General features: G+C 46.8%; 1 protein-coding gene across 3 annotated transcripts in view; it reads left to right on the top strand.

The window, feature by feature from the left end:
- OSBP2 (oxysterol binding protein 2) overlaps positions 1–19,542 on the top strand; it is a 176,950-nt gene continuing 157,408 nt past the window's right edge. Inside the window, exon 1 of one of the 3 annotated variants that reach the window (XM_019643138.1) lies at positions 1–18. Coding sequence is in view for 2 of the 3 variants with exons in the window: in XM_019643134.1 (XP_019498679.1) it covers positions 617–1,269 (653 nt within the window). In the remaining variant the exon portion in view is untranslated. Of the gene's footprint in view, positions 19–119; positions 1,270–19,542 lie in introns of those variants that run through there. The other 2 variants (XM_019643134.1, XM_019643135.1) reach the window with 2 other exon arrangements.

The following is a 19,542-nucleotide window of genomic DNA, read 5'->3' as shown; positions in this document are numbered from 1 at the left end:
GGAAGGACCCATAGACAGGTAATGGCTGCTATGGGGGGCGGTGGGCGTCCTCCACAGTTTTTAGCGTCATCTAGCCGGGCCCCTGTGTTTCGGGCGCATTTAATTGGTTTCTGAGCGCAGCACCTGCTCCCCGCCTACTCACTCCCCACTCCCGCTTTCCTGGGTTTCGGGGGAGCGAATCCACCCCAGACAGGGGAGCGCCGGCGCAGGGCCCCGCTGGCAGAGGCTGCACTGGGAGCCGGCGGGCTCTGCATTCATCATTGTTCCCCCAGCGCCTGGCACGGGTTGAGGCGCAGGCAGGGATGGTGGCCTGAACCGTGCCGTCTCTTCCGAGTCGTCCGCCCGCCAAGCTCTCGCCCCACAGGTGTTTGCCGGACGCCTTACAAGTTCCAGACCCGGAGCCGGGCGCCGGCGACGCCAGAGAAGGACCAGGATCCAACTCAGGATAACTGCCGGGCGCCGCAGGCGGCACGGGGCGCACGGGGCCGCAGCCGAGGGACCTGCGCGCGCCCCCGCCTCGCGCTGCGCGCTCGTGACGCCCCCGGCCCCGCCCCCGGCCTCCGCCTCCTGCGGCCCCCTCCCCCCTGGCTCGGCCGCGCTCGGGTCGGCTGGCTCTATGGGGAAAGCGGCCGCTCTGTGCCGAGGCGGCGGCTGCGGCGGCCGCTCCCGCGGACTCTCGTCGCTGTTCACGGTTGTCCCCTGCCTATCGTGCCACACGGCGGCTCCAAGCATGAGCGCTTCCACGCCCGGCTCTGGGCCGGAGCCCAAGTCTCAGCCAGTGCCCGATCCCGAGCGGGAGCGGGTGTCAGAACAGGTGCTGGAGCCCGTTTCTGAGCCAGTGCCAAGATCCGCGCCTGAGTCCGAGAAGACATCTGCGCCAAAGCCAGAGTCCAGACAAGAATCGGAACTGCTGCCGGTGTTGGGGACGGGGTCAGGGCACCAGCAAGAGTTTGGCTCAAGTGTGGGGGCTGGGCTCTCCACCAAGGCCTCATCTGAACAGCCACCAGCGCTGTGGCCAGCAGTGGGGAGCGTGCCCAAACTTGAGTCAGGGTTACAGCAGGTGTCAAAGCCCCCGCCTTTTCTGCGACCAGGACAGGTGAGGATGTCTTTTGGGGTTCCAATGTCAGGGACTGGCACGACCTCCACTGTCCCGATGGTCTTGCTGCCTCTGGACAGTTTCAAGGGCTGGCTCCTCAAGTGGACCAATTACCTGAAGGGCTACCAGCGCCGCTGGTTCGTGCTCAGCAACGGCCTGCTGTCTTACTACAGGTATGGAAGTGCCAGGGTGGGGCATCTGAGTTTGGAGGGTGGTGATGCTGCAGGAACGGTGACAGAGGGCATCCCTACTAGTCTAGGGATGTTTGGGAACATGCACTCTACTACCAGGAGAAGTAATGTCTTCAGCCAACCTCCCGGGGCTGAGGGCCCTGACCTCTGGCAGGGGAGCCCCCTGGGGACATGACCTCTGGCAAGTTTGGGTTTAGGGTGTGAGCAGGGAGGTAGAGTGAGGGAGTGATTTGGTCTTTGGTAGTTGTGGGACCTGGGGCAACCAGCCAGTTCAGTCCCCAGAAGTCCTTGATTCAGGAGCTTTCTGGTTCAGGAGCTAAGATCATTGTATTAGGGATTGAGGGGGACAGTAACCTTGTTCAGTCCTTGGTACCCACTCATGGGAAGGACTGCCTGTTCCCTCAGGTTGCTCACTCTTTTCCCACCTTTCCTGATGCCTGCTGGTTGCCAGGCCTTAGGCTGGGCACAGCAACTCACAGGTTGAGTATCAGACACAGCCCCTGACCTTCAGGAGCCCATTGTGGCATTCTGTGGAGACCCAGGAATCATCCCATATGGCCTTTCTTATTCCAGAAGCAGCATGGAATTCAAAATTGAAGTCCAGTGGTGGGATAGCTAACACTCTCTGCCCATTGAAAGGGCTGAAAAGAGAAAGATATGAAGGTTTTCTCTCCTTTCTTACTGGCTATTCCCTCAGTGTGTTTCCTGGCAATGGTTGGTTTAAACTTTGAGATCTCAGATCACTCTATGTACCATTGGTTCTCAAACCTGAGGGAGCATCAGAATTACATGAAGGGCTTGTTGAAACATTGAAACACAAAGTGCCAGCGTTCCGCCACCCCCCACCTCCCCACCCCCTTCCCGCAAGTCCCCTCGCTGAGTTTTGGATGTAGTGGATCTAGGAGGGGCCTGAGCTTTGGCATTTTTAACAAGTTCCAGGTGATGCTGCTCCCAACCACAGTCTGAGAAGTACTGCTCGGTTGTCCTTGCAAATAGGAGGGCCCTGCCTTGCCGTTTACTCACTTCACTCAGCCAGGCAGCATCCCTTCAGGTCACCCACCTTAGGACTTACATGGTCCTTTCTAGCCTTTTTGGAACACAGCTTGTAGAGGATGATTGAGTCTATGGTGCCCCTGAGAATTTCAGACCTCCACTGAACTTAAGTGATGGTTCCTACTCCAAAATGGGGATCACTGTAATTCCTGGCAGGGTAGGAAGATGACATGTGTTTATAATGTGCCCTTCTCACGTGGTGTATTGGCACCCCTCGGCCTATTCGACTGCACCATACCCATCACACAGAATATAGTGTTCTTAGGTGACTGAGCAAAGACAGATCCTTTTCCAAACAGTATTTTTATCCCACTTACCATACTCTATGAGGTAAGTAAACATTTCACCAATATACAATGATAGGAGATCATCAGTGATTTGCTATAAATAAATGTCACTCTATTTTCTTAAAGGCAAGGGATGTAACACATAGGTCATGTTGGCTGTGGCCCACACGCCCTATTTTGTTACGGTTCATACATTTATTTCACCCTCACAACCACACTGACAGGCGGGCTCCAAGATTGTCCTGTTGTACAAATGAGGGGTTCTGAGGTTTGACAGGGGGACAACAGGCAGTGGAGAGAGATTCCGATCCAGGCCTTTGCCCTCCAAAGTCTGTGCCTGTCCCAGATGTATGTCCTCATGCCCACTTATCCTTGAGTTCAGCATTTCTGAGTTACCTGTATTTTACCAGTACTACTAACCTGGAGGACTCAAGGTAGTGGTTACGAGTACAGGGTCCCACAGTGGCAGGAAGGCCTAGTTCTAATGGAAGTAAAACCTGACCTTATGTATTTGTGTTTGATTTTAATCGAAGGAGCAAAGAGGAGTCCCATCTTCTTAAACTTACTTGTATACACATACCTCGTTTTATTGTGCTTCGCTTTATGGCACTTCCCAGATGTTGCATTTTTTTACACATTGAAGGCAAGACCCTCCACCAGCAAAAAGATTACAACTCATTTTATTGTGACACTCACTTTATTGTGGTGGTCTGCAACCAAATCTGCATTATCTCCGAGGTATGCCTGTATAGACAGTTGGCATTTCAAGGTAATCTTAAATGTGCAGATTCTCTGGGTAACTAAGAAAAATTCTTATTGCTTGCTGATAAGGCTGTGGGGACAAATACTGCTTGGGGGGGGGAGTGAAGGGTGTGGGAAGCAAGTTGCTTGTGTGTGTACTTGCACAGTTCAGCTCTGTAGTTTCATTTTTGGACATTGCTAGATTCTAAGGTGGGCAGAATTATTGCTTGACTTGCCTGTGTGGAATGAATGATTCCTGACATTTGTACAGCCCTGTGCTCTCATTTGGTCCCATGTGAGGCCAGGCATGAAGATGTCCTCATTTCCATTTTCTAAAAAAAGGAAACTAAACCCAAATGAGTGAGATTCACTACTCAGAGGCGTCCAGCTTGTAGGCCTAACTGCCACTGGCGATGAGTAAGTCTCCATGTACAGAAAAGACCCTTCTGAGGTGAAGCCCAAATTGCCACTTCTTCCATGCACTCCAGTCCTGCCTCTGGAAAACACTGTGGTCTGCCCCTACTCCTGCCCCTCAGCACTTTAGATGTTTGACACAGCTCTCCTGTCCCTGCTTCTGATCTGAATTCTGGCTTCTAGACCAGGCATGGCCATCCTGCCTGTCTGTGTCAAGAACTGAGCACCTTCCAGGCCTGTCGCTCCTAATTCTGACAGCAGTAGGGTGGGTTATCCAGGGCTCCATCTGTGGCCAGTGCCATGCATGTGTTATCTCCTCCCACCCTCCCCAGACCTCTAGCTCTCAGTAGCTCTCCAAGTGTGTGTGGTTGGAATACAGGCAAGATTCGGGTGCTTGCAAGCTGAAAACTGTGTGAAAGAATTTTTCTTCATGATCTCCTTTCCTTATAGGCCAGACAGAGTCAGGCTTACCGGCTGGGATGATGTGGCTGGTAGAGAAGAAATCAAAGCCAATTCTCTTGCTAGCTTCCCTTTTTTTTTAAAAAAAGATTTTTATTGGGGAATTGCGGGAGGGGAACAGACAAGTTGCTGTCCTTTTGTTCTTCAGTCTAGTTGTGGAGGACGTCGCTTCACTGGCCCATGTTGTTATTATTATTGTGCTCTTCCTGGGTGAGACAGTCGCTCGCCGGCCATTGGACAGCCGCTCACGGCGGCTCACAGCGGCTCATGGCAGCTCACTAAAGTGCACGCCAGCTGCTGGCCAGCGCCACTGCAGCCTACGTCATGGCTGGCGACTTACAGCAGCCCAGCTCCAGATCGAGCTGTTGTTCACCATCATAGCTGTAGAGGGTGCAGCGTCACTGGCCCTAATGTGGGATCCGAACTGGGGCCCTGCTGCTCAGAACTGGAGTCCCAAGCCAACCCCTCACCAGCGTGACACTCGGCTGGCCCACTAGCTTCCCTTTTGAAAAGACCACTTTCTATTTTTTTTTAGCTAAGTGAAGCCTGGTGTTTGGAGAAATGTATTCAGAGAAAATGTGGCACATATTTCTTGTGCTCCTTCCCCCATCCCATCCTGGTCACCATACCGTTTCTTTCTTTTTTATTAGTTTTATCTCATCTATATACAATTTAAAAGAAAAACATGTTTTTCATTTCAACCATTTTTAACTTTCTAAAACATGGTATTGTACAACATATGATTTTGGGGGGGACTTATTTTGGCTGCTTTATAACAGTCCAGGATGTGAGTGTACCACTTTTTGTTTATGTATTTTCCTCTTGCTGGATGACTGAAAATTCCTGGACACGTGCAGGAATTTCTCTTGGGTGAAATCGCTGGGACGTAGAGAATGTAACTGTTCACCTTACATAATGCCAAACTTTTTTCCAAAGTAGTTGTACCAATTTATACTCCCACTGGCAATTAATAAGAGATTTTTGTGAATCTGTATCCTTTGCAAAACTTGGTATTGTCAGCATTGATTTTGCCATTCAAATGGGTATACCGTATATCCTATTATTTTTACCTTAGAGAAAATCTGTGGGGGTTTGGATTAGAATTTCTCCATTAAGTGTGGCTTCCTCTGGTACTTCTGCCCTCGATTGTGCCTGAGAAGCTCATTTGATCACTTAAGCTTATTCTAAGGGAGAAAGTACATAGTGCCAACAGCTTGGCTTAGTAACGTTCACATTATCAGGAATAAAAAAATGCTCTTTGGAAAAATTTTTACATATGGAAAGAATTTCTGGGAAGTATGGGTAGTTGTTGGCAAGTTTTTACTTCTTCCCAACAATATGGTAGGAACATAAATCAATACAGGAGATGAGGTTCTTAGTCCATTACTTGGCACTCTGAATCATATGTCTATTTGGATACCAATAAGAAGAATATAGTTTTGTTAGTTTTTTTTTTAGGTAGTTAGTTCCCATTTGAAAAATTTTATCCTCAGTTCTCATCTCATAGGGAATATGTAATTATATGAAATTAGGTAAAAATTCAGAAATGATGTGGAATTTTCAAAAGTATTGACTTCAGCAAATCCTTATGGAGAGAGTGTGCCAAACATAAGCTTTATCCGTATTAAGGACAACACTGATTTGGTTAAGCAAAATTCTGTGTATCTGTTGCCTGTTTGGTGCCATTATAAATGACATTTGTTTCCCAGGAAACAATTTCAAACAGAAGCATTTGTTTTTATTTATTTATTGTTTAGACTGATCTATGGGTAGGAATGGCTAAGCCAGTTAGCAAAGAAAGCCCCAGAGAAATTAGTCTGGGTCTATAAGAAGGAAGGCTGCAATCAAGTGGAAGTAAATTTTGAAAGTCCTCTGGCTGAAGGAGACCACTGAACATGTGGTGAGCTGGGCCCTTTTCGGGACAGTGGCCAGGTAACTCGAAGATGGTACACCGAGACATCCTTGCCTCCAGGATAGATCACGTATTCATTCCTCTGGTGAGGCCAACTCTCAAAGGCAAACTCTCATGGAGACTGCATGCCAGGAAATAATGTTTTCAATGTCAGTTTAGGTAATACTTGAAGGATGCAGATGGAAAAGGCCATCCGGTTGCAAAATGTCCCTGAAAATGTGAAGTTGGGAGTACACGTCTGCAGATTAAGCCTTTGGGGTCTCTACCCTAGAAGGTGGACTTATTATATTGGATTCAGCTTTAATTTGAAACATCCAGTGTTTTGTGCCAGGAGACCATTAGGAGACTGAAAAGGACCGCACAGATAGATAATGTGTAAAAATTTGTTTGAAGTATATTTTATTAGCATTTAGCACAAGGGTGTTGCAAAGATGTCATGAGTGGACTGGCAGCTTATTTTGGAGGAGCACAATGCACACCATTGTTTTTAGCAAGGTCTGGTGACACGAATTGTAATTTTCCTCAGGAAACCTGCTCCTCCTTCCAACTCCTCTCTTTCTATGAATAGCCGAGAACCTCTGAGTCATGCTTGCTGCCTCCTCCCTCCCTCATCTCACATCTGATGGAATTGCCACACCCTGCCTGTCCCTCTCCTCCAGTCCGTCTTCTCCATTCCTATAAATAGTACCACATCATGGTTCCCGTCTGCCTTCTGCTTAGCTGCTGTCCCTACTTCCAGCTTCTTCCCTGGACAGTGCATCCCCATGTAGTGCTAGCCCCCCACCCCGATGGCCCTGGAGCTGCCTTGTCTTCTCCAGGATTCTCTTTCAATAGTTCCATGCCCTGTGTTGGCAATTACTTGTCTTGGATTTACCCCATTTGAAATACCCATAGTGGCCCCTGACTGATCCAAGGACCACTGGAAGCTTACTGGGAGTGTGTGTGGGCCTCTCTAGAGGCAGCTTTGTGCCAAGGGGACACCATGGACAAAATCAGCAGCATCTCTGTAATCCACATAGAGCCTAGCATGGTGCTTTGCCACTGATACACCCTCAGTAGCTTGTTTTGTCTGAATGGATGAATGAGTGAATGACAGAGAATTACCTGTGATTTTCTGGGATTTCAGAATGCCAAATAAGTTAGTGCAACTTGGATTTTTCTTAGTTTGTTTTCAATTTCAAAAAAAATAGTTTGCTGAAATAAGATAGGGAAGATAAATTGGGGATAGCTGGCTTAAGCCAGAAAAGTGACAGTTATGAAATGCAGACTATCTGGATATTTTATGTTGACAGATTTGAATGTGTTGAAATAGCCTCCTCAATGAACCAATGACCTATAGCTGTGGTCCTCATTTGTATTTACATAGGGTTGCAAGAGTTTGTTCATGTTGTCTGTCTATACCTCGGATGATTTGTCACTTTGTGAAGTGTGACAGTGGCTGAAGGAATGGGAAGCAAACATAAAGCTCTTGAAGGGGCTCCTAGCTCTTTAAACTAGTTTCATGTGCACCCGGTGGTCTGCCCTGAATGTGTCATGTGTTCAAGACCCTGTGGGAAGCAGGCCATGGATCAGAGGAGAGGCCTCCACTCTATGTTAAATCCAGCCTAATAGCAGGCCCTCACATCTTTGGGGTTCTCTGCAGGTATTAGAGTGATTTCCAGTTTGCAGTTTCAGTGAGGAGTGCAGGCTCCTCCTTATTTTCCTGTTAAATGGAGGAAGAAGCAGGAGCTCATGGGCGGCACCAGGACGCAGAGAGCCTGCTCACTCAGCCTGGGCCAGAGTGTTCACCTGTCTCACGTTGTGGAGACTCCTCGCTGGAATCCTGTGTTGAGGTCTCCAAGACTAAGCCCAAGTTCCATGACTACTCGGAGGGCTCATGGGACTTGCCATGGAGTTGTGCTGAGAGCTGTGCTTTATGACAATAGCAAAGCACAATCAGCAGAGGGAAGAGGGGCCTGGGGTGAAGTCCAGGGAAACCAGGCACTGGCTCCCAAGGGTCCTGTCCCAGTGTCATCACACAGGAGACGCTAATTCCTCCAGCAACAAGTTGTGACAACGCATGTGAAATGTTGCCCACCTGGGATGCCCGTTAGAGACTCAGTTCCCAGGGTTTTTCCTGGGGGCTGCTCGTGTGGGCACCTTCTGCTTGGCACATTCCCAAAGTCCAGACTCCCAGAAGGAAAGTAGGTGTTCACATAGACCACATTGGTTATACAGGCAGTTTAGATGCAGTCCGCCACCCTTACCAAGTAAGGAGGTGGGGGGGGGCTCCCCAAATCTAGACTCCTAGATGCCAGCCAAGGGCCAACCTTGTACATAGGCCTTTCGAAGGATGAACTGTCTCAGGCCTGCTGTGTTAATTCTTTCTGCATGGGCCTGATCTTCCTCCTTGCAGACCTCAGTGATGTCAGTCAGGGGTAAGGGCTGACATTCACTCTGGTTCAAGGAGAGTGAGTGCTTATACTTGGCTTTGAGTGGCAGAATGGCTTCTTGTTTCCTATCAGAGGAAGCCCATCTCAGTCTTGTGAGGTGTCTAACACACCACAGGGTCCTCTGCTCTGTGTGTTGAGGGCCTTCTCTTGGAGGCTCCAGCCCTGTGATTGGCCCTTTATTGCTTCATAGACCCCTTTCTAATGTAGATCTTCCCAAGGCCTTTGATGCTCTAGTTTTTGCATATGACTGCACTTGCCACATGGGCCTCCTTCCTCTGCAGGTACTTTTGTGCCATTGGTGGAATGTCTGGTGTGAGTTCTCCAGCTGCTACTGACCTTTGTACCAACTTCAGGGGAGGGTCTGCTAATCCAATATTGAGGCCCTGAGGAGCAGTCTGGAACATGCAACAGTGAGCACACACCAGCTTTGGTTGCATTATTTACTGAGGGCCAACAATGTATAAGGCAATATGGGAAACAGACAGGCGTACCCTCATCAAACCACTGGGAGGAGGAGGAGGGAAGTCTGCATCTATACTGGATGTTTAGTAAGAGGCCTGCAGGTTCAGGCTGAGTTCTGTGGGGAAGCTCTCAGGGAGCTGGATATTCAAGCATTTGGCTTGCATGCCTCCTGTAGTTTTCCGGGATGTAGTTGGTAAACTATAAAGGTTGGACAATTAAGTTCATGAACCCATCCTAGAAAAAGTGCTACGTACCCCATTGCTGAATATCACTATGGTCACCTTCAAAGTACTCCCCTTGGGAAGCTATGCACCAATGCCAATGCGTAGTCCACCCTTCAAAGCAATTTTGGAACTCTTTTTCTGGAATGGCCATCAGAGCTGTCATCATATTACCCTTGATGTCCTGAATATCATCAAAATGTCTTCCTTTCAGTATTTCCTTTCTCTTCGGGTAAAGAAAGAAGTCATTGGGGACCAGATCAGGTGAGTAGGGAGGGTGTTCTAATACAGTTAATTGTTTACTGGCTAAAAACTCCCTCACAGACAGTGCTGTGTGAGCTGGTGCATTGTCGTGATGTAAGAGTCATGAATTGTTGGCAAAAAGTTCAGGTCGTCTAACTTTTTCATGCAGCCTTTTCAGCACTTCCAAATAGTAAACTTGGTTAATTGTTTGCCAGTTGGTGCAAATTCATAATGAATGATCCCCCGATATCAAAAAAGGTTAGCAACATTGTTGCAACAAGTTCGTGAACTTAATTGTCAGGCCTTATATGTCAAAGAAAGACACAGGCCTGTGAAAGGGTGTGAGGTTCCTAAAACCAAGATTAATATCTGCTTATCTCAAGGGGAAAAGGAGGAAAATGGGCCTATTTCCTGGACAACTTACACTGGATATGGACATGTGGGGAGGAGGAGATGGTAAGGAACACCCTGAACAAAACTGAAATTGGCAGCTCGATGTGTAGTGAATCACATACCAGGTGTTGCCACACAGAGATATGGCTTTAATCATGCAGACAAAGCAAAATGTCAATGAGTTGTGGCATCATGCTGGGTGCTGTATGCTGTTTTCTTTCACGTGGGACTCTTTCCTGCGTCTGTTTCCATTTTTAAGAGTTCTCAGAGTTCTGATCTTTTAGCTTCACTCCTCTTGGCACCTCATCACACGCTCAGCCACAGCTCTGTGCATTTAATACCGATTTAACAGTCTTGACTCATAACCATTTGATCTGCATCGCTGGGTCATTGCCTAAAGCAGAAAGAGGGCAGCTGGCATTGCTGAGTTTGCATAGGAAACTGCCAGATTGTGCTCTTTGAAGCGGCAATAGGTGCTGTCTTCCTAAAATAGTGTGTGGCTGCCCTGGGCTCACCACTGTCTCTGCCCTTCCTAGCTAGGTCCCTCACCACTCTCTTCCCCCATCTGCCCCTTTCCCCTCCGGCCCAACTTACCTTATTCTTCCTCTACAAACCACACGCCTTTTGTTCTCCCCCTCCAGATCTCAGCACCTCCCATCCCCTCACCCGGGAGAACTCTCATTGCTGCAGACATCCTAGGAGAGCAGTTTTGATTCCAAGTCACCTCAGCATGGACCTGCCTGGATTCCTCTGCAATAAGCTGAGCTGGCAGAACCATCCTCCCTTTGATGCCCTTTTGTGGATTGTCATTTGGCCATGTCCCCCTGTTAGCTGGGTGTTAGTCCATCTCCCTCCATTAGATTGACACCTCCTCCTCCCCACCAGAGCATGGATCCATGTCTTCTCACTGTAGTGTCCCCTGGGGTATAGACGTAGTACCTTGTACTTAGTAGGTTCTCAAATTTCAGTAGAGCTTTTTTTAGAATTTTTTTAAATTGGGGAGTTGGGGAATTGGGGGAGGGGAACTGTGTTGGGGAATTGGGGAAGGGGAAAAGCCAAGTTGTTGTCCTTCAGTCTTAGTTGTGGAGGACACAGCTAGCTCAGCTCCAAGTCCAGTTGCCATCCAGCCGCCCATTGGCAGCTCTCAGCCACTCAGCTCAAGGTATCATTTACAATCTTAGTTGCTGGGGGCAGGGGGCAGGGCGCAGGAGTGGAGTGGGGGACACAGTCCACTGTCTCATGTGGGAGTCGAACTGGAAACCTTGTTGTTAGAAGCACGTGCTCTCACCAGCTGAGCCATCCTGCCACCTGTTGGCAGCACAGTGGCAGCTCAGCTCAGGCGCAGCTCATTGACCCATGTGGGAATCGAACTGGTGACCCTGTTGCTCAGAGATCATGCTTTTAACCAGATGAGTCACTCAGCCGGCCCCCATAAATTTTTTTTTGATACATTTGTTTGTATCAGGACCCAAATAAGTTCTGCCCATAGAATTCCCCATAGTCTGGGTCTTGCTGGTTGCATTCTCTTGGTGTAGGTTAACATGTTCCTATGTCTTCTGTATTCATTGATTTGGTAGCTGGATCTAGAAGCTTGATCAGGTGGCGATGTGTCTTCCATCAGTAGCTCATAATGTCTGGTGCCTTCTCAGTTTGTGATATGAGCAGCTGGTGACAAGCAGTCTCAGATTAGTCTAATTCTATCACTCCTTCTTCATTTATTAGCGGGAATACTTCTATTAAAAAAAAGCCCTCATTTACTACTACTCTTTGGTTTACTCAGCAATACGGTTCACACAGGAAAGGCAGAATAAATGCTTCTTTCCCTTTATTCACAAGCTTTCAAAATAATCAGTTGGTTCTTATCTTCCAGTGGTGGCCAGTCAGTGTTATGCTCATAAATGACACTGTAATCTCATGGATACAAGCATGTTTGCTGTTTCAGCCCACTGCCTCATTGCCTTTCATGATGCACATTTTCTTCATTTTTCATGTCTGCTTCTCATTGTACTCTCTGTAGACCAGTCTTTCCCCCCCCCCCTCCTTGGGCCATGTGGCAGATGGCTGCTGTCCACAGCACCCTGGCTTGAACCTGCACATCCTCACTGTGGTCCACATTCCATTGGCTGTATCAAGGCACATGGCCCTTCCGATATATCTGTGAGGTGCCCCTGCAAAGCCCCATGGCAAAGGATGTGGACATATCATTGTAATCAGGGAGGGCATTAAGGATTGGAAAAAATGCTTCAGTCTATCCCAGCTTCTGACCTTCCTTCCTGTGCTCACACTTTTCATCTGTAGAGTAAGAGCACTGGATTAGGTGATCTCTGGGGTTCCTTCTAGCCCCAACTTCCTGAGAATTTGATGGGGAGCCAATTGGAAGAAGTGGGGGAGAGATTAAATATCATAGGTGATCTGTGCATGATGTGAGCTTGGCACATCGGGTGTTCAGGAAATGTCTGTTGACTTAATGGCTTGAGGATCAGAGTCCAGGTGTCTGGGAAGCTGGTGGCTGACCTGGTAGAGAAAGAATGGGGGATGCTTTTGCTGGGCCCCAGATGTTCATTGGCCTTCTTGCCTCTGGGGCCACAGGCTTTTGGAAGCACTTTGGAGTTGCTGTAGCAGCATCCAGGTGCTTGTCCCCCTTTTTTTCTGCTGTCACTAAAGGATTTGGCCAAATGACAGTGAAGGCCCTTGCTCCTGAGCCCCAGGGGAACATGGCAACAGGGCTAAATGATGTATTCTGGTTTCCAGCCTTGGAGAACCTGCAAGCAGACTGAGTAGGGGCACCACCTTTTGCTGAGTTATTCACGCACTGTGCCAAGAAAGGTACCTTTCTCAAATTCCCCACTTTTTTTTTTTTTAAGATTTTATTAGGGAATTGGGGGAGGGGAACAGCATTGGGGAATTGCGGAAGAGGAAATGACAAGTTGTCATCCTTTTGCTCTTCAGTCTAGTTGTGGAGGACGTTGCTTCACTCGCCTATGTTGGTATTATGATCATTGCGCTCTTCCCGGGTGAGGCAGATCAGTTGCTGGCCATTGGACGGCCGCTCACAGTAGCTTACGGCAGCCCACTGCAGCTTCACTGCAGCCTACGCCTTCGCTGGCGACTCACGGCAGCCCAGCTCCAGATGGAGCTGTTGTTCACCATCTTAGCTGTAGAGGGTGCAGCATCACTGGCCCTAATGTGGGATCTGAACTGGGGCCCTGCTGCTCAGAGCTGGTGTCCCAAGCCAGCTCTTAACCAATGCGCCACTTGGCCAGCCCTCAAATTCCACATTATTAGAAAACAAAATTATTTTGCTAGATTCAGGCACAGAAGTGGTTTTCTTCTTCTGAGTCCTGCAATTCTCCTATGTTTGAATTTATTTTGCCTGTCAACTTGAGCCTTTACCTTCTGGAGATGGGATTAGGGCTTTCTTAACCTCTGAGCAGTTCCCCATAGTGCCTTCTCTCTCACCTGAGTGCCTCATGACCTGCCCTGCTGTTGCAGCCTTCTAGACATTCTCCCTGGCTTTGGGCTGCAGTCCTCCTGCTCCCCCTCCCTTCTTGCTCTAGTTTGTACTTGATGACACTATGTCATTTATGTGCATGTACAGCAGCTTGAGGGCAGGACCAGTAACTCAGGCTTTGTCTGTTTCCTCCCAGAAGGCCCAACATACATTCATTCAGTGTTCAGTAACTGTTAGCTGAAATGTCTTCGGTGCCTGGGAAACTGACAAGCAAGGTTTCCTCCAGGTCCCTCGTTAAGTTGCATGGCATGGCGGTATAAGAATCTCTAGGTAGGAAGGGAACTTAAAGGTCATCTAGTCCAACCATCTCGCTGTTCATTGACTTCTTTGTATGGCACCTCTGCCCCATGAGCCCAAGCCTCTGAGCAAACTTTGCAGGTGACAGAGAGCAAACATTTTCTTCCGACAATAAGCTGGTGTGCTCTAGATCCTCTGACTAGAAAATCCTTCCTTCATTGAGCTGAGATGTGTTTCCAGGCAACATCTGTCCTCACTGAGATGTTTCTCTGTCCCACACAGCTGGACTTAACCCTTCTACATGGCCATACTCTTCATCTTCAGAGAGGTTGTCTCAATGTCCCTCTGTGTTATCTATTGCTGTATAACAAGTCATGTCAAAATTTAGTGGCTTAAGGGCCGGCCGAGTGGCGCGATGGTTAAGAACTGGCTTGGGACGCCAGAGGGCCCTGGTTCAGATCCCACATATGAGGGCCAGTGACACTGCCCTCTGCAGCTAAGATGCTGAACAACAGCTCAACCTGGAGCTGGGCTGCCGTGAGTCGCTGGCGACGGCGTAGGCTGCAGCCCCTGTGGCAGTGGGTTGCCATGGGCTACCGTGTGTAGCCAGCAGCCAGCGTGAGCGGCCAGCAGCCGCAGTGAGCGGCCGTCCAGAAGCCGGCGACTGATCTGCCTCGCCCGGGAAGAGCGCAATGATGGTGCCAACTTGGGCCAGTGAAGCAACGTCCTCCACAACTAGACTGAAGAACAAAATGACAGCAACTTGTCTATTCCCCTTCCCCCAATTCCCCAGCACTGTTCCCATCCCCTCAATTCCCCAATAAAAAAAATTTAGTGGCTTAAAACAGTAGTAAACACCTGAGTTTCTGTGGGTCAGGAATTCATCTGGGTGGCACAGTTGGTTAGAGTGCCTGCTCTGAACAACAAGTTTGCTGGTTTGATTTCCACATGGGCCAGTGAGCTGCGCCCTCTGCAACTAGATTGAAGACAATGACTTGAACTGAGCTGCCGCTGATCTTCCAGTGGGTGGCTGGATGGCTCAGCTGGTTAGAGCGCGTGCTCTTTATTTATTATTATTTTTTTTTAGCTGAGCCATCCCGCCACCTGTTGGCAGCTCACGGCTGCTCAGCTCGGGCTGACTCGAACCGCTGTTGCTCAGAGCTCAAACTTAGAGCGCGTGCTCTTAACCACAAGGTTGCCGGTTCGATTCCTGCATGGGATGGTGGGCTGCGCCCCCCCCCCGCAACTAGAGAGAAAATGGTGATTGGACTTGGAGCTGAGCTGCGCCCTCCACAACTAGGTTGAAGGACAACGACTTGACTTGGAGCTGATGGATGGGTCCTGGAAAATACACACTGTTACCCAATAAAAATTAAAAAAAAAATAGAATTCATGAGTGGGTGGTTAGTAGGAGTGCTTCTGGCTTGGGATGTCTCATGAGGGCTACACCCATCTGAAGGCTTGACTGGGGATGGGGGCTCCACTTCCAAGGTGGCTCAATCACATGCCTGGCAAAGCAGTGCTGGCTGTTGACAGAATGCTTCAGTTCCTTGCTTTGTGGACCTTTCCAAAGGGCTGCTTGAGTGACCTCACAAAATGGCAGCTGGCTTTACCCAGGAAGAATGATCCAAGAGAATAAGGATCCACAATGTCTTTTTTGACCTATCCTCAAAGTCACACTCTTTATTATTTCCACCATATTCTGTTTGTTCCACAAGTCAGCCCTGCCTAATATGGGAGGAAGATTCCAAACCTCTGTGACCCTCACTTTCCTCTTCTGTAAACAGCCCCGCTTGGCTGTTTGAAATAAACTGTGAAAACGTACTTGCTAAACTTTCCTAAGTGAAAGGATGTTTTAGATGTAAGGGTTTTGCTAGTAGTGAATGCCGAACTAGTGGAAACTCCCTGTTTAACCCCAGGTACAGTTAAGGATAGCAGGGCTGGATTTGCCAGAGCGGGACGCAGCCATGTCTCTTTTGCGGGTAGCCAGGCTGTGAGCTTGCCTTCTGGAGTTCAGGAACCTTGTCATAGGGAGACTCCCTCTGCTGACAGGGCCCTTCTCTGGTTCAGGCCAAATGGTGGAAGGGAGGCAGAAGGTCACACACTCCTGTTGGATGTTATGGGGGCCCAGGAGAGCTACCACCCCGTGGAGGCCCAGACCTCATCTGTTTTGTTCACTGATCTGAACCTAGTGCCTGATCTGCCATGCTGACTGATGAAAGAAGGAACAGGCCAAGCAGGGAAGATGGTTGTTTTAAACACGGCCTCTGTTTGGAAGCCTGCTATTGCCCATGGTGTGAGGCCTTTGGTTTTGCAGGCTGCTGTTATGATCTGACAGGAGTTGAGCTACCGTTTCTGCTTCAATTGAAACTTGGTGGGAGTCACTTTTATGTAAGACTATTTAATATTAATATCAATGCCTATAGTACTGGTGGCCACGAATTTATTCCTGAATAAATTGTGTCTGATCATCGGATCTGTAAACTTGTAATCAGTGCATTCAAATTTGTAATTAACCTCGGTGTGTTAAATCTTGACTCAAGTGTTTCTTTAATTGACCTCTAATTCATGGCATTTCCGTCTTTTCCTTGGCTTGGTAACTGATTTTCCTCCTTTGCTTAGTGTAGTAGTTTTTGAGGGTATGTCTTAGTGCTCCTGGATTTTTAGCTAACAGCTCACTTGTAAAAGGAAGAATCTAGGTGGCTGCAACATCCTGTTGACTGTGGCTGCAGCAAAAAGGTTGTGTGATGATTCAAAAAAAGATCTGTTCAAGAGTATCCTGAATTGTTCTGTGTAGGAGAATTTGGATTTACAGACCTAAACTACACTCAAAATAGGTCCAGCTGTGTGCCCTAGGGACCTGTCATTCTTCTCTTCCTGAGACACTCAGTATACAGCCTCATTTCTGTGCCTGGCTCACTGGGACGCAAGAAGCCCCCTTCATCACCAAAGTTGTTCAGCACTGCTATTGGTAATTGCTATACACTGGAAAGAACTGAAAATGCAGTGGGTCTTAAATAGATTTTATTTTTTATTTTGGAAATTTTCAGACACATAAAAGTAGAGATGTTGGTATAATGAACGAACCCTGTTTCTCCATCATCTAGTGTCAGCAAGTCTCACCTTAGGGTCAGTCTGTGACCTGCCCACCCTCACTTAATTTGAAGCAAATCCAAGACATCTTTAATTTTATAACTAAGTTAAAATAATAATTTTAACAATAATTAATATTTTTAAAGGAATTAAAAAAAAATTTTATTGGGTAACAGTGTGTATTTTCCAGGACCCATCAGCTCCAAGTCAAGTCGTTGTCCTTCAACCTAGTTGTGGAGGGCACAGCTCAGCTCCAAGTCCAATCACCATTTTCACTCTAGTTGCGGGGGGCGCAGCCCACCATCCCATGCGGGAATCGAAACGCACTCTAACCAGCTGAGCTATCCAGCCACCCACCAGCAGCTCAGCTCAAGTCATTGTCTTCAATCTAGTTGCAGAGGGCGCAGCTCACTGGCCAATGTGAGAATCGAACCGGCAACCTTGTTGTTCAGAGCACACACTCTAACCAACTGAACCACCTGGCCACCCATAATTAATATTTATAAATACTTCAGTATGTATCTTTTCAGAGATGAAAGTTTTTAAGAAAACATAACCCAAATGGCGTATTGTGCCTAAAAATTTAATAATAGTTCCTTAATATTATCAAATATCCAGTCAATGTTAAAATGACCCCATTGATTTCAAAATTATTTTACAGTTTCTGGAAATCAGGATCCAAATAAGGTCTATTCATTGTGTTGGTATTTCGCCTCAGATTTTTAAAATAAACTTTTTGTTTTGAAGTGATTTCAAACTTAGAGGAAAGTTACAACAATAGTACAAAGAACTCCTATATAATACCCTTCCCTAAAATCCCACAATTGTTAATATACTACATTTACTTTGGCATTCTATGTATTATATTTATACATATATTTTAAAAATTATATTATGAGTAAGTTTCAGACATGATCCCCATTATCACTTAATACCTCAGAGTATATTCCTTGAAACAGGATATTCTGATATATATCTTCATCCATCCCAGTGTGACTATTGATACAATGCTACCATCTATTAGACCCTGTTCATATTTTGCTGATTGTCCCAATCATGTCCTTTGTTAGGTGCAAGACCCAATCCAGGACCCGAGATTGCATTTGGTTGTTGTGTCTTGTCACTTTAGTTTCTGTCTAGAATCGTTCTTTCATTTTTCCGTTCCTCCATTTTTCCATTGCTTCCTGGACATTTTTGATGACTACAGGCCAGTTATTTTGTAGGATGTGACTCAATTCAGGGTTGCCTGGTCTTCCCTTATGTTTAGATTCAGGTCCTGCATTTGTGCAAGACTACCACAGGATGCATTACTGTAGTTTTTACAGTGTATCATACCAGGAGGCACCTGATATTGATTTGTTTTGCTAGTAGTGATATAACTTTTATGATTTGGTTAAGATGGTATTGGCCAGATTTCTCCAATGTAAAGTTAATGAATTTTATAATTATTAATTAATAAGTAATTAGGAAGTATTTTTATGGGGAAACACTTTGTTTCTATGTAAAACCATGTTCATTACCAAATCTTCACCCACTTGGTTTTAGCACCCTCCAATGATTCTTACCTGAATCAGTTATGATGGGTGCCAATTGGTGATTTTCTAATAACAGCATTCTTTTTACATTTATTAGTAGGCATTGTACTGTAAGGAATTTATTTATATCATTTTAATCATTTATTTATATCATATGAACTCATGGATTTCTATCTTATCCAATGGGTTATTATCTGTAACTGTCATTTATATTGATTTTGGCTAGGAGAAGGCCTTTTAAACTAGCTCCTGTGTCCTTTTGACATTCCCCATCACTCTTTGAACACTTTCTTACTTTTTGGCACAGCAGAACATCCCTGGTTCATCTTGTACTGGATCTGCCATTTCTCTGATGAGCCCTGGTTCCTTTTAGTGGAAAATGGTTCTAGAAGCCAAAATCTGGGTGCTAGTTATGCTCATTGTTATTGGGACATCATTGCTTCTAGGTTCTCTTCATCGCTAGAGATAGTTTTTTTTCTGATATTCTCAGTTCATTATTTTCAATATATTATTTGTTCAATCTGCTGTATGAAACTGTCCTCCCAGCCATGCAGCCAAATCTCCTCAGTTTCTGCACAGCCAGTCATGCTGGAGGAATTCTTTTTTACTTTGGTGGTACTGACCTTGCTGGTGATGCTGGCCAAGCCCCTCTGCCTTAGGGCCTGGCTACAGTTGCTGCTGCCGGCTGCTGCCGGCTGCAGCGTCCAAATCCCCATGGCCTTAGCACTGTAAGGGAAAGGGGATGGGGCTCCCCAATATTTTTTGATTTGTAGGTTCTCTTTGCCTCTCTTTTTGTGTCCTCTTGTAATTTATTTGTTGAAGAAGCTGGGTCATTTCTTCTGTAGTTCCCCAGGGACTGGATTTTGCTGATTTCATGTCTATAATGTTGTTTATTATACTCTTTTGATCTCTTTTATTTCCTGTAATCTGATAGCTAGAGATTCAATCAAAGTAAGATTCAATTATATTGCCAAAATGGTTTATAAGTATATTTGAAAGGGGATACATATTATCTGGTTCTCTCTCTCTCTCTCTCTCTCTCTCTCTCTCTCTCTCTCTCTCTCAGACAGACACACACACACCAGCAACCATTGTTGATAATTTTCTAGACCCATTACTTCATTACAAGTTGTAAAGTAATAGTCTATTATTCCTTCTGCACTTATTAGTGGGAATAATTTTATAAAGAGAACTTCCCATCATCGATCATTTGGTTACCCAATGGTTTAGTTAATATGGAAATGGCAGCAAAATGCTGTATG

This window comes from Hipposideros armiger, unplaced genomic scaffold (genome assembly GCF_001890085.2).
Source record: "Hipposideros armiger isolate ML-2016 unplaced genomic scaffold, ASM189008v1 scaffold_75, whole genome shotgun sequence".
Taxonomy (NCBI): Eukaryota; Metazoa; Chordata; class Mammalia; order Chiroptera; family Hipposideridae; genus Hipposideros; species Hipposideros armiger.
Note: the sequence above shows the minus strand (reverse complement) of the source record. Positions and strands in the feature narration are given on the sequence as shown.